This window comes from Plectropomus leopardus, chromosome 16 (assembly GCF_008729295.1).
Source record: "Plectropomus leopardus isolate mb chromosome 16, YSFRI_Pleo_2.0, whole genome shotgun sequence".
NCBI lineage: Eukaryota > Metazoa > Chordata > Actinopteri > Perciformes > Serranidae > Plectropomus > Plectropomus leopardus.
Window position 1 is genome coordinate 22,452,651 of NC_056478.1, and position 13,486 is coordinate 22,466,136.

The 13,486-nt window shown below is 38.2% G+C and overlaps 1 protein-coding gene across 2 annotated transcripts in view; it reads left to right on the forward strand.

Moving 5' to 3' along the window:
- Positions 1–13,486, forward strand: part of fam184ab (family with sequence similarity 184 member Ab) — a 169,673-nt gene that overhangs the window by 114,975 nt on the left and 41,212 nt on the right. For both annotated transcript variants that reach the window (XM_042503815.1, XM_042503816.1), the window contains exons 15-16: positions 9,729–9,882; positions 11,578–11,705. In XM_042503815.1, coding sequence (XP_042359749.1) covers positions 9,729–9,882; positions 11,578–11,705 — 282 coding nt within the window. The remainder of the gene's footprint in view (positions 1–9,728; positions 9,883–11,577; positions 11,706–13,486) is intronic.

Sequence of the window (13,486 nt, forward strand, 5' to 3'; positions counted from 1 at the left end):
CCTTTTCAGGTTCATACTTGTATTTATAGTTTCTACCAGAACGTGTTTTCATGCGTTAATGTTCAGAAACACTTTGTTGTCCTTATTCTTTCTGCACTGGAACATCTCAACTCAACCTTTCAATCAAACATGCAGCCCAAAGTGCTTCACATGGCAAAATTCTAATAACACAATTGACAGTATAGTGCAAACAACTATACATTAAGTTTCGCAAGACTATAAAATTAGAACAATAAGACAATAAATTAAGAAATTAAAAAAAACAAACTAACAAACAAGCTATTAAATAACTAAAGAAATAAAATAGAATAAAAATAAAGAGTGAGAGTGAAATAATGTAAAAACCAATGAAATTTAAATTGAAACTGTTATGTTTTTCCAAAGTAAAGAGCCAGATTCAAAGAGGAGGTCTAATTTAATTTAATATTAAAAATACAGAGAGAGTTTGCCAGTCTAACATCCAGAGGCAGTGAGTTCCACAGATTAGGGGTATAAACACAAAAAGCACTCTGACCAGAACTTTTATAGGACACATGAGGGACTTGCAGTCAAAGTAGAAGAAAAAAAAATGTTGAAAACTGAGTATTGAGAATGGTATGAAGCCTGAGGTTTTTGTTCATGGGGGGTTCATTTTTGGTCGATGCCAAAGGGATAAATAATCTACACTGAGGCACTACAGACAAAGAGGACCTATTATGCCTTTCCTTGTTTTCTGTAATGTTACATTTTCAGAAGTTAATTAATGTAGCCAAAAGTTTTACATATGTTTGCCTTATTGTTTGAAACTTTGGCTACATTTATTATAGTGTAGATTATTTGCCCCTCTGGCATCAACCAAAAATCTCTCTCCCGCCTCCAAACTAGTTCAGAATGCAGCAGCGAGTCTTCTCAACGGTTTTAACAGACGACATCACATCACCCCAATCCTGGCGTCCCTCCACCGGCTCCCTGTATGTTTTAGAATGGATTTTTAGATTTTACTGATCACTTTTAAAGCTCGTCTGGCTCCGGCTCCAGCTACATATCTGACGTGATCCTCAGGTGGGGCCCTTCTGGCCGTTCCAAAGTCAAGACTTGAATCAAAAGGTGACCATGCCTTTGCCTCAGCTTTGGAACGACGTGCCTGAGGAGATGAAACTGGCAGAATCACTGACTTCTTTTACTCCTTAAAACCCATTTTTATAGACCTGATTCATGTGATGTTGTCTTTTAATTTGATTTGTCTTTTAATGCATCTTTTTTTTCTGTGTATCCTTATTAGTATTATTATCATTAGTAGTAGTAGTAGTAGAAGTAGAAGTATTATTATTACTGTTATTGTTATTATATCCTCAAATTAAGTTTCAGCACAATGAATTCTCAAACCACTAAGTTCCTCAGGTTTGTTGAAATATTCAAGAACCAGAGATCATCCCATAATTATATGCAAACAATGTATGCTTTAAAAAGAACATGAACTTTGAGCCCCAGCATTTATGTCATCTCCTCTGCCAGTTAGAGACGCTCCTCGGGAGAAGCCATCCATGACATTTTATCCAATAGAGCCTTGTCAGAGTCAAGGTTAGACTGGCAGTGAGTCATCACCATCATTACTCACACTCGCTGACAGCAGACAGCTTATATATCAAGTAGCTATGCTGACAGCTCTCTGTTTCCCCCTTTATAATGTCAAAATATGCATGCACAAACCAACATACACACCCCTCAAGGTGCCAAGAAAATGTTCTTCAACGCTAATCCTCCCATTTCACAGTCAAGGTCGATTTGGATCAGCTATACATCACAATCCCAAATCCCTTTTTCGCCTTGGACGCCATAATTGTATTAATGCTTTAGGCAGAATGGAGGTCAGGAAGCGGCGTCCTTATGATGTGTTTTTGGCAACTCCTTGAGTACAAATGTGTGTGTGCGGAGAAAGAATATCACCTCTGAGTCACACAGCACTTATGAAATCGGCAGTCTTCATTATTTTCCTGTAAACCAAACTGACTGCTGTGACAAACATTCTCCTCCCTGTTATCTTCCTCTCCTCCTCCACTTGTTTCCTCTCTGATGCAAACACACACAATAGCCGCTGCACGCTCCTTCAATGTATAACCGCACAAGTGAACACCTTTCTCTGTCACACACTCTTCTTTCTCCGGCCATAGTCTTAGTTAATAAGTGGGAGAATAAAGTGTTAAAAGCTTTACGCAGGGCTTTTATGGTGGCAGGGTGTTTATATTTCTGTCAGCAGTGCAGGGAGAGAAAACTCAATTATCCAGAGTGGAGGCATTAGAGGGATGATTTGTGCGTGTGTGTTTTATGTGTGTTTGGTGGTTGGGAGGTACACGCAGATTGTCTGGCGTTATCTGTTCGCACACAGTCACATCCAGGGAGTAATAAAGTTGCAACAAATCCTCGCTACACAAACACACTCACATAACCTAATTTAGCTCCCCGACATCCTGCTCCCAGAAAGCTACAAATAGAAGCAGCGAGTGTGCATGGAGCAATTGACAGCTTATTGATTTGCAACTTTTGTCTTACTTATCTTATCGCTCAGACTCTTGCTCACTTTCTTTTGCCTGCATGCAGACGGAGAATTGTTTTAGCTTTTCTCTTAAGGGTATGTGGACATCGATGTGAATTCATGTACAAATGTACAAAATATCCAAGTTAAAATAAGATTACACACATAAGAAAAAGCTATACTTTACTTGGTGATAAAGCCACTTTAGTTGACTCATCTTCATGCCTCTACAACAGTTATGGCCCCGTCTGGAGGAATTATGTTTTCCGGTTGTCTGTATGTCTGTGATAAAGGTCACTCGCCTAGAGCTTCAGCCATCTTTTGCATTATGAAAAGTTATTTGTTTTTAAAATGAAAACATATTTGTGAGGATGTAGTTTTTGTGTTTACTGTGCCACTAACCGAGGACTGTACTCTACTTCCTCATCCTCTGATGTTAGACTGAAGGCAGACTGGATGCTGCAGGGACTCACTATTGCTTTTTGAGGTAGAAGTATTGTTGCGAGACAGGACGGGATAGGGCTAGTTAGTTTTTCGAATGTCTTTATCCAAAATGGTGGCCATATTTGACACATTTTGACTGACACATTGTCAGTGTATATTCATTTGTCACTGTCCGATACTGAAAAGGTTATACATGCCTTTATCTCGAACAGGCTCCCCTCGTATAATGATGTCTGTTGTCTGCTCTGCCTGAGAAAGCTCTGAATAAAAGGAGGATAATGCAGCAGCCTGAGCGCTGGCTAAGACCAGCAGAAGTGAACATGTTACACCTGTTTCAAAGTCGATGTGTTGGCTGCAGGTCAGTTTAGGCATTAAGATTCTGCTCTTGGGTTTTTGGTCGCTCGCCAGTCGAGCACCTGAATACATATCAGACGAGCTTTGGAGCTACATCCCTTTTTAACGCCTCAGTTCCACCATCTCGGGTCTGTAAGTTGTCCTCAGGGTCAGGATTAAGACCTGTGCTGAAGCAGCTGGATCAGTTTGCCAGAAGACCCGAGGGCAACAGTCTCACTTCATGTCTTTGTGTGTTTATCCCTCCATCCCTCTCAGTGTTTTTCATCAGTATCAACCCCCTTTTACTTAGTTAAATGGATTCACCCACCAGCAATCTAACAAATATTGATTGTCCAGTAATGTAATGAAGATTGAACCACCAGGCCTCCACAGAGAGGGGAGCGAGGAGGAGGTGCATGTGGCAACATTACAGTCAGTTTGTAATTGTTCTCATTGGAATAAGGAGTAGCTGATAATCAGCCTTTAATTAAAGTAATTAAATGTATAGTTTGACTGACCCATAGCACTAAATGACCAATGATCAATTCCAATGAACATGAGAGATTAGTGGCTTTTAAAAGCCGCTTTCTCATGTGACCAAATCACAACTGGAGTTTCAGTACATACACTCGTATTTATTCAAACTGAGGATCAGCTATGAACGAAAGAGATCCTCAGAAACTAAAAAAAAACTGTATTGATGCGACTTTAAAGTCACAGTTTCTTAGCTTCTCCCATGTGACATGTTTCCAAGTGAAACCCAATATGTGAAACGTATTGTTACATAAGCAGTGGTTCCCAACTGGCTCAGCCATGGGGTCTAAATTTCTCCTGAGTTATTAGTTAAAGGTTCACACATTTAATTAATTAATATTATTATTATTATTTAATTTCATTTCATAATGCTTTCATTCATTTCATTGCTTGCAGTCCACTCAGAATGGACATGCAACCCACTTTTGGACTGCGACCCACCAGTTGGGAACCATTTACCTTAAGTATTTAAATTAAATTTTTAAGATTTCATCGGATCAATCAATATTGGAGATTTGGCTTAGCAAATGCTAAACTTCACCTAACTTTTCAACTTCAATCATCAACTTCGATCAGGAGGAAGGTGAGGGAGAAATTAATAACTTTCAACTACATAATTTGGAAACATAAGCAAGGTTTTGCCAATTGACATCCAAATGCACACCTCTTACTATGATTCTGCTCTGCTTATGCCTGATATAAGGCAGAATTTTCAGCTTGTTACACTCTGGTTCATTCTTCGGTGTGACATTGCGTCAAACCGATTTCTGTGGGGAAGGGAAATTCGATTTTCCCTAGCCAATCACAAGAGACCAGATTATTTGCCTGAATTTAACACTGTATTAAGTTCATGCTGACGTTTAGCATTGCAGGGCCACACTGAGAAGAAATAGGGAATTAGAACAGTCTTGATAGCAGCGTCTGGCTGCCGTCGTTGTTATTTTCTCCTGATTGATTGCGATTCACTGCGTGACAAAAGCTTGAAAACAACATTAGTTGGCGCTGATCGCCTAAATAAGTATCCAGCCTGCCCCAACAGTTGCTGGGTTGTGTCACATGATGAAGACCGAGGCAAGTTCTGCTAGCTACTACATATCACAAGCTGATGGTCAAATATGGTTTTATATGATTGGCGGATTTAACTAATCGCTCAAATCATTCTTGATTGGATACATTAATGTTAACATTCCCAGACTAAAGACAATGCATTGAAAAATTCTTAAAAAGAACAGAAAAAGGTGAACTTTGATTTGGCATTTATCAAGTGATAACTGAACAGTTCAAGCATGAGACACAGGATACAACTTGGAAATGTATTTTTTTATTTTGTATATAAGCATCATTATATTGTCATTTTAACTGCAATATCCTGGTGTTATAATTAGCGTAATACAGCATAAAAGTTGTGTGTTTCACAGCTACAAAGATTTTAAAGCAAGCGTATAAGCTTTTACTTTGACACAACTTTAGAAACCATGCTGATTTGTAACACATATAATAAATAAAGCAACACAACAACAAATCATACGTGTAGAACCAAAGTGTGCTGCAAACTGCCAAAATGCACACTTCAACAGGAAACAAACTGAAACAATGCTAATTCAAAGACACATCCAACACAACAGCGGTGCTTATGAAGTCAGTGAAAGTGATGCAAAGACAGGCAGGTAATACAAAAACAAAGGTTTACTCTGCTGTTGGTTCAAAGAGGAGTTAACAATAAGGGTGGATCATCAAAGCAGAGTAAACAATAGATGACTGGGCGGGAAAAGGAGGTTGGGGAATAGATGTGTATTGACTGTACTACGGAGCTGATTATAAGGGTTTTGGGAGCAGGTGCACAGGTGGATGTGGAGGTCAAGAGGAGCTGAGTGGGAGGAAACACAGGGGACTAGAGCAGGACAGAGACAGTTAGAGACTGGCAGACTGACAAAGGGGGAGATGGGGGAGGCTTGTTGTAACACTCAGTATCGGTTTTAGCAGATACACAACTAAATACAGTGTGAACAACATTATTATCCATGTATCGCTCACAGATCTTGCATTAGTGAACTGTTAACACTTTTGTTTTAAGTGTTACCATAAGAACAGTTGGGTGCCCCGTCAAACATTAAAGGAACAGAGACTGCTGTCCGCCAACTCGGAGCGAGGTTCATTTGAATATTCATGGCTCTCTTCGTTCCATGAATCATTTCCCAAAGGCATTGCATATTGGTGGATTAAAATGCCACAGATGTTGCTGTGAACCATCCATGAATATCATTTTAGATGTTCCTTGTTGATGGGTTCCAGTTATAATTTGCAAAATGCCATCTTAATATTTTTACTGACAAAGAAAAATGGGTTGCACTCAGCGTGAACAGCAGTTTTCTTGCCTGCTATGGTGCACTCTTAAGGCTCTGTGTAATAATGAAAATGAGATCTCAGCTCTATCTAATATTTGAGACTCCAGTGGAAGTAGCAATTACGTTTTCTCCTCCGTATTCAGCATTTCTTCATTTTCGTAAATCAGTGTGAAAGGCATGTAACACCTGTTATAACAATTAAATTATATGTTAATCTAACATATAATCTAATATATTTTATATTTAAAGTGTCTAAGTATTTTGTGTATTTTTTTTTTTTTTTTGCATTTATTTATGTATTAAAATTCAAATGTTGCAATTAGCTCATGCCTTTACAGGTAACATTTTATGTGTGTGCATGGAGACAAATAATAGCATGTTTTTTCAATTCAACACACAAAATGAAGTGTATAGATGGGGCTCTTTTTCTGTGAATTGAAGTTAAACCATAAAAGTGATGCACTCAAGGTGATTAAGGTAGTGTTGGTTGTCAAAAAATATATATTCGGCTACTAAAAGACTAGTGCACAACACCCTAATATTGGCTCCAGCAGTTGCAGCCACAATAAATATATACATCAATCTCAGTCCTGTCTTTGACTAACAAATTTGACATTGCAGAAAAATTTGGCATCACTCTGATTAATTATAAAAACTGTCATCATGGTAATAGTAAAATTAGTTGAAACTGGCTGTTGATGGTCAAATATAATGTCGGTCTCACATTCTCTGCCAACAAGCCAGATGACAGCCAGTGTTATTAGACTGATGAGCTCACTGTAATAAGACACTTGACTCAACAAACGTCTTTGTTTCCCAAAAAGTAAAACCACATTTTCCTAAATACACAAACACTAACAACAAAAAAATAAAAAACAAATGAAATTTGGCTCCTTGCACACCAACAACAGCTCTTTCTGCCAGAGTAAACGCTTGAATGCCAGCAATGTAATGTTAGTAGGTCTGTGCTCAGTGTGTGTGTGTGTGTGTGTGTGTGTGTGTGTGTGTGTGTGTGTGTGTGTGTGTGTGTGTGTGTGTGTGTGTGTGTGTGTGTGTGTGTCTGTGTGTGTGTGTGTGTGTGGCAGTCTTCCAGTCAGCAGTGCTAATGCCTGATGTTAATACTGTGTATATAAGCGCTTGTCAGTTTTCTTTGCTAATATTCAAACATGTTGTTCTGTTTAACTTGTTTGCTAAATTCTTGTAATGAAGCCAACGCTGTGACAAACAACAGCTGGATGAAACTAACTGAACAAAATTTGATTAATTAATCCCCTAAGTTACAAAGAAAAATTGCAATTAAAAAATGGTGAAAACATGTTTTTTTTCCTGAAAAAATAACACTCTTGTTTCCTCCACAAGTAGACTTATTAAAATGGAACTATAATGCTTTTCCTTATTTTCTGTAATGTCACGATGAAGGATGTTCGTATCAAATGTGGACAAAGTTTTAAATACTGAGGTATTAATATGTCCTCGTATGTAAAATTGATCTTTGTACTTCTATGTTTTATCAACAGTTTTATTTTGGTTACAATAAGATATCAGGTCTTTTACATACATATATATATATATATATATATATATATATATATATATATATAGATAGCTTAGCTAGCTAGATAGATAGATAGATAGATAGATAGATAGATAGATAGATAGATATGGTCATCTGCTCCAAGCACATTACTGCAAGTGTTTAGTCTGCACTGCTACATGTAGCTACATGCTAAAGGTAGGCATTTTATCCTGGATTTTATTTTCTCTTGATTTCAGTTCATAGCCCTTCTGAAACATGTCCAGTTGTATTTTATTGGTGATTTTTAACAGAACAAAGTGCCACTATATATACAGTGATTCCCGTGGCTTCAAGGACACTGTTACATGTAGCTACATGTAGCTACATGCAGCATCACGGAAACATGTCATTTCGGTCACCGATGTTGTTATTTTCTCACAGATTTTCGATTGTATTCTTCCTGAAATATGTTCAGCAGTGAAGATTTGGTTTAGAAGCTCTTACTGGTGATTTTTCCACTGTAGAAATTGCTCCAATACTTCTTTGCAGTCATTTCCTTGACTGCAGTGATGGTGTGCAGAGATGCTGAGAGCACAGATACAGATGACCTCGAAATGTTGACCAATCAGAGCAGACTGGGCTTTTTTGGGGGGGGGGGGCATTAAAACAAAAAGACAGGCATTAAAACAGTCCCTCAGACAGAGAGTGAATACAGGTGTTTCAGCACAGACTGTTTGAGGAAATTAGTGTTTTTTGAATAATAAAACATATAAACATGTTCTAGTAGAAACACAAAATACAATCATGAACCTGAAAATGAGCATAACACGTCCCCTTTAATGGACATCTGTACAGTGAAAGCTACTGTCCTCACTCTTCTGTAATTTTGGAAACTTTTAGTACATACTAGTCTGTCCCTATACTTAATTATCATGTATATTTCACTAATCCAGCCTCTTGAAGTTCAACCTTCAAAAGGGTTGGTCACAAAATTACAAAAATATCTGTTTGGATGTTTGTTGTTTGTTGTCTGTTTTCTCACCCGATAAAAACAACTAACCTGAACTCAAGGTGAATCTGTTTAAATGGCTTTACATGTTGCGTGTGCCCTGCATGTGTTATAATTTTGAGCCTCTGCCTCTATCTGTTAAAATATATTTTAGAAAATAACATAATAATTTCAGCAGGGATGTCTTATTTTTTGATAGCCATCATTAACTGTGTGGCTGAGGGAATTATTGAACTAAATATCAGTATTATAAAAGCAAAGTTTCAGTCAAGGCCTCTCTGCACAGGCATCCTTTGGAATTGTCAGCATGCCTTTTAAGATTTTTTTTTCCCCCTAGACTCAACATAAGAGGCAACCTTACCTTTATTTTTCTCAAAAAGTGTTCTGTCGAAAAAGAGACAATAGTTGATATAGCAATGCATTTTGACAGTGAGGTGACTTTACCTTTTTTGTTCTTAAAAACTCCACAGTAGAGTGACTTTCAATTGATTTCCGTTGCAGTCGAGGTTGCTCTGCACTGGAATCCATTCAAACTGTCAGCAAACCTTTGAAGGAAATGTCTTTATGAGAGAATTGTCCGTTTTTCGACATAAGAGGTGATCTTATCTCTATATTTCACATAAGAGAGATTTTTCTGCTCTTCTTGGCTGGTGTTTTAGTGCAGTTTGAGTCAGTGTTTGATGATTGGCCAGTTTCTCCTTCAGCCCTTACAGAGGATTAAAATGTAGCTAAAATACTTCTCTATCTCTCCCTCACTTTTCCATTTTAATTTATATATCTTTCTTACTTCCCTCACCCTTTCCATCATCTCTCCCTGTGTCGCAAACTTTTCATCCACAAATGTTCCTCTTTTTCTCCCTCCTACTTTTTCTCAACTCTCTGTCACACTCTCCCTCTGACCCTCCTGCTCTATTTTTTTCTTTCTTCCTGTTCCTCTTTGTTCCTTTCTGGTCTCCTCTCTCACTCTCCCCTGCTCCTCTACCTCTCTCACCACCACCACCACCCCTTGTCCTCCCCCTCTCATCTCTCCATCAGGAGTTGGAGGAGCGTCTCCGCCATCATCACCATGCAGAGCTGCAGTCTCTCAGAGAGGCTCACCGCCAGAGCATCGAGACACTCAAACAGCAGTCAGAACAAGAGCTGCAAACACTCCGCTTTGAACTGGAGGACGAGGGCAAAGCCATGCTGGGTAAGGTCTTTGTGTGTGTGTGCATGTGCGTGTTTGCGTGCGTGCATGTGTGTGTGGGTGGGTGGGTGCTTGCATTAAAAAGATTCACCCTCCCGTGAACTTTAGGCGCATATTCTTTCTCAACACCATTGCTCAAAAATGCACAGATTTGGGTTTCCTGGTCACAGTGCGCACTGATGTTACTGTGGAAACCGAGGTTATACTAAAAGAAAACTCTCTCCTTTCATGTAGTTAATAGTGATATAAGACTGCAACCTTTGCACAAATGCAGTTGCACTTGAAGAAAAGGGATCGGATTATATAAAATCATACAAAATACATACACTAAGTGACAGCACAATGCCCCTGTCTTGGTAATGTCACAAACTGCAAGCAGAGATGTACTCAGATCATGCATTTCAGTAAAAGTAATAATACCACAGTGTTCCAGGTGTGTCCTACATTCAAAATGTGACTACAAAAGTACAAAAGCATTAGCATTGATAAAGTATGTTCTATAAAGTGTGGCCCATATCAGAATAACAATATAATATCATTTCACTCTAAATGTGTCGCATATGAGCAAACTAACATTAACCGGTAACAACTAATCTCCACATAGTAACTTGTTTATGTGTTTTTGTTTAGTTTAGCATAATTTAGCTAAAAGTAGCTTAACTTAGTTTAGTTTAACATAGTTTAGTTTAGCTTAGTTTATTTGCACACAATAAAAAGTGAAAGAAAAGACCAACCCCAGTAAAAACAAAGCGAAGCACATTTCATGAACCCAATATTAATTTTGCATGCTCACTTTTTTGTGCAAAAGTAAGATAATTTCTACTCACAAATTAGTGAATGAAGCCCATTGACTGCATGTAGTGCTCTGTTTCATAAGTCATTGCAGAAATGTAAGAAAATACAAAAAGGTGCAGTCTGTCGTTTGACATGCAGTCCAAAGTGATGTAGGAACAACAGTTGAAACGAGAGACGATCAGCAGAGTGTCTAAGATAGACCAGCAAAACTGGAAAGTGCAGAATAATCTTTATCTCACCCAGTTTTCAGCTCGGACACACCAGTTGTGTGCTGTGATAAATGGTCTTCCATTAACCTTCGTGTCATGGTCCTGACACTGGAGAGCAGCTTCCATCCGTCTCTCACTGCCCACATCCTGACATCCTTTTATTACCTTTTTTTTTCTTTATCTCCCTATTTTACTTTCCTTCATCTTCTCCCTGTGTGTGGATGTGTGTGTATATAGATGTGTGTACTCAGGTGGTAGTGTGTGTGAATATTTTCTGTTGTATCGTTTTAAAAAAAACTGCAGTGGTCAGCTTCCACTGCTGTATTATTCTAACATTATTCGTTTGTTTCACATTCAAGTAGAGAGCTAATAACAGTGTGTGTTCTCTCTCTAAACCATTAGACTGTTTGCAATGAAAGTTGTTCATTGGAGTGAGGATTAAAGGCCACTTGGGTAGATGCAGCCAGAGCACTCTGTTTTATGTGCAAAGTAAAAAAAAAAAACAAACTTTATTTATATATTTTGTAATAAAATGCCTTTGCATCTAATGAGCAGATTTTTGCAAGCAGACTAAAGGTTGGAATAAACTTTTTCAACAAGCCTTAAAATCCAGTCCAAAATGTGCAGACGAGCTTTGGTTTCTTGTGTGTTTTGAACAAATTAAATAAGGCTTCCCATATCCTTTTCCCATCAGCCTCTCTGCGATCAGAGTTGAACCACATCCACGCGTCAGCCATCGAACACCTGAGACAAACCCACCAACAGGAGTCAGCTGCTGCCAAGGTGGAGCTGGAGAAAACACTGGAGAACAACCGGATACAGGTAAGAGAATATTTGATCGCAGTAGGACCGCCACCAAAACGTTACAACTGCACACATAACTCGTGTTTTCAGAGTTGACTAGAAAACTTTGTGTGCTCACCACCATCCTCTTTTGCTACATACGCATGCATCATGCAGTGTGTGGAGGGCATCAAGTGCCGGAGGGGGAGTACAAACAGCCAACGATCATCAGTCATAATTAACTACCACTTAAATTTAAGATGAAGCACAAGGGCAGTTGGCACCATTAGATTATTATTGACAGTATAATATACATAACTGCTCGAATTAATGAAATCAATTATGCATCAGGGTCATTAAGTAAAAAAAGAAAAAAAAGATCAGATCGGTCTGGCTGTCTTTCTCATATTGTGCAGCTCTCTCACTCTCTCTCTCTCTCTCTCTCTCTCTCTCTCTCTCTCTCTCTCTTATCAAAGCAGAATTGAACCGAATTGAAGCGTTATGTCTGTCTCTCCTCTTTATTTGGTTCTGGGGACAGTTGTTGGGGCAGGCGGGCACGTGGCGCTGCTGCTATATTTTTTTTTCTCAAAAATGACAAAGCAACGTTTCGAGTAAGTTATTAAAAAATTACAAAAAAACGTTACATGCAATTGTTCATGCTCCTCCCCTCTTTCTGTATCAAATACACACAACACAGCAAAGAGCCACGGGTCAGAATTGAACCTGGGCAGCTGTACAGGACACACCAGGGGTGAATGAAGTACCTGAAAGCCATACTTAAGTAAAATTAAAGATATCTTACCAGTGAATGACTTCAGTAAAAGTTAAAGTCACCAATTAGAAAATTCTTAAAGCATCCAATATTTACTGTATAAAAGTATCAAAAGTATTTTTATGAAATGTATTGTGATTAAGTATTGTAAGTAAAAGTACGTGGAAATGTTGGTCATAAAAAAATCGAGCAGTCAAAATTCTGAGGGTTATGAAGTTTATGTCGTCATAACATGTACACCACTTTAAAAAGGGAGCTTAAATTACACTTCAAGAAATACTATTTTTCCACATTAAAAGAATTTAATGAACAAAATCCAGTTTTTCCTTTGTTCGCATTCCTTCATTTGTCTGTCTGTCCCTTCCTTCCTTCCTTCTTCCTTCCCTATTTTGTAGGAAGTAACTAAAATGTTCAGGGAAAATGTAGTGGAGTAAAAATATACATTTTATTTAGGGAATATAGTGGAGTAAAAATAAAGGTTCACAGAAATGTAAAAACTCAAGTTAAGTACAGATAATCCCAAAAAATACTTAAGTATTGTAACAAAGTATTAATACTTTGCGACATTACCCCATTGGCACAAACTCTACCAGGTGAGCCAGAGGTCGCCCCGGATCAAATTAAATTTAATGATTTAATGCTACTAACAAAAATTGAATTAAGAATAATTTATTATCCTACAATTGAATTGCATCCAAATGGCCAGCAGCAGCCCTGCCCCCATCTTTATTTTTTTTTGTTGACACTAACTGTCACTTGAGCACTGCAAGAAAACAAAGCTATTGTGATGAATGACTTCATAGTCACATATAAGTTTGTGTGATTAGAATAAATCCACAGCCTCTGAACAGGCATTCAGGACTTCTCTTTCAAACTGTTACTATCTCAACTAACACATTCACCCGCAGTCTGCCGGGATGCTATTCTAGTGATAAACACAGGAAGAGAAATCTCTGTAATACACACTTAATGTTGGTTTCACTGATAAGAAATGTAGAAAGCTGTTTGTATTGCCAGTATGTTTGGAATGAAGCAGATGCTTTTATTG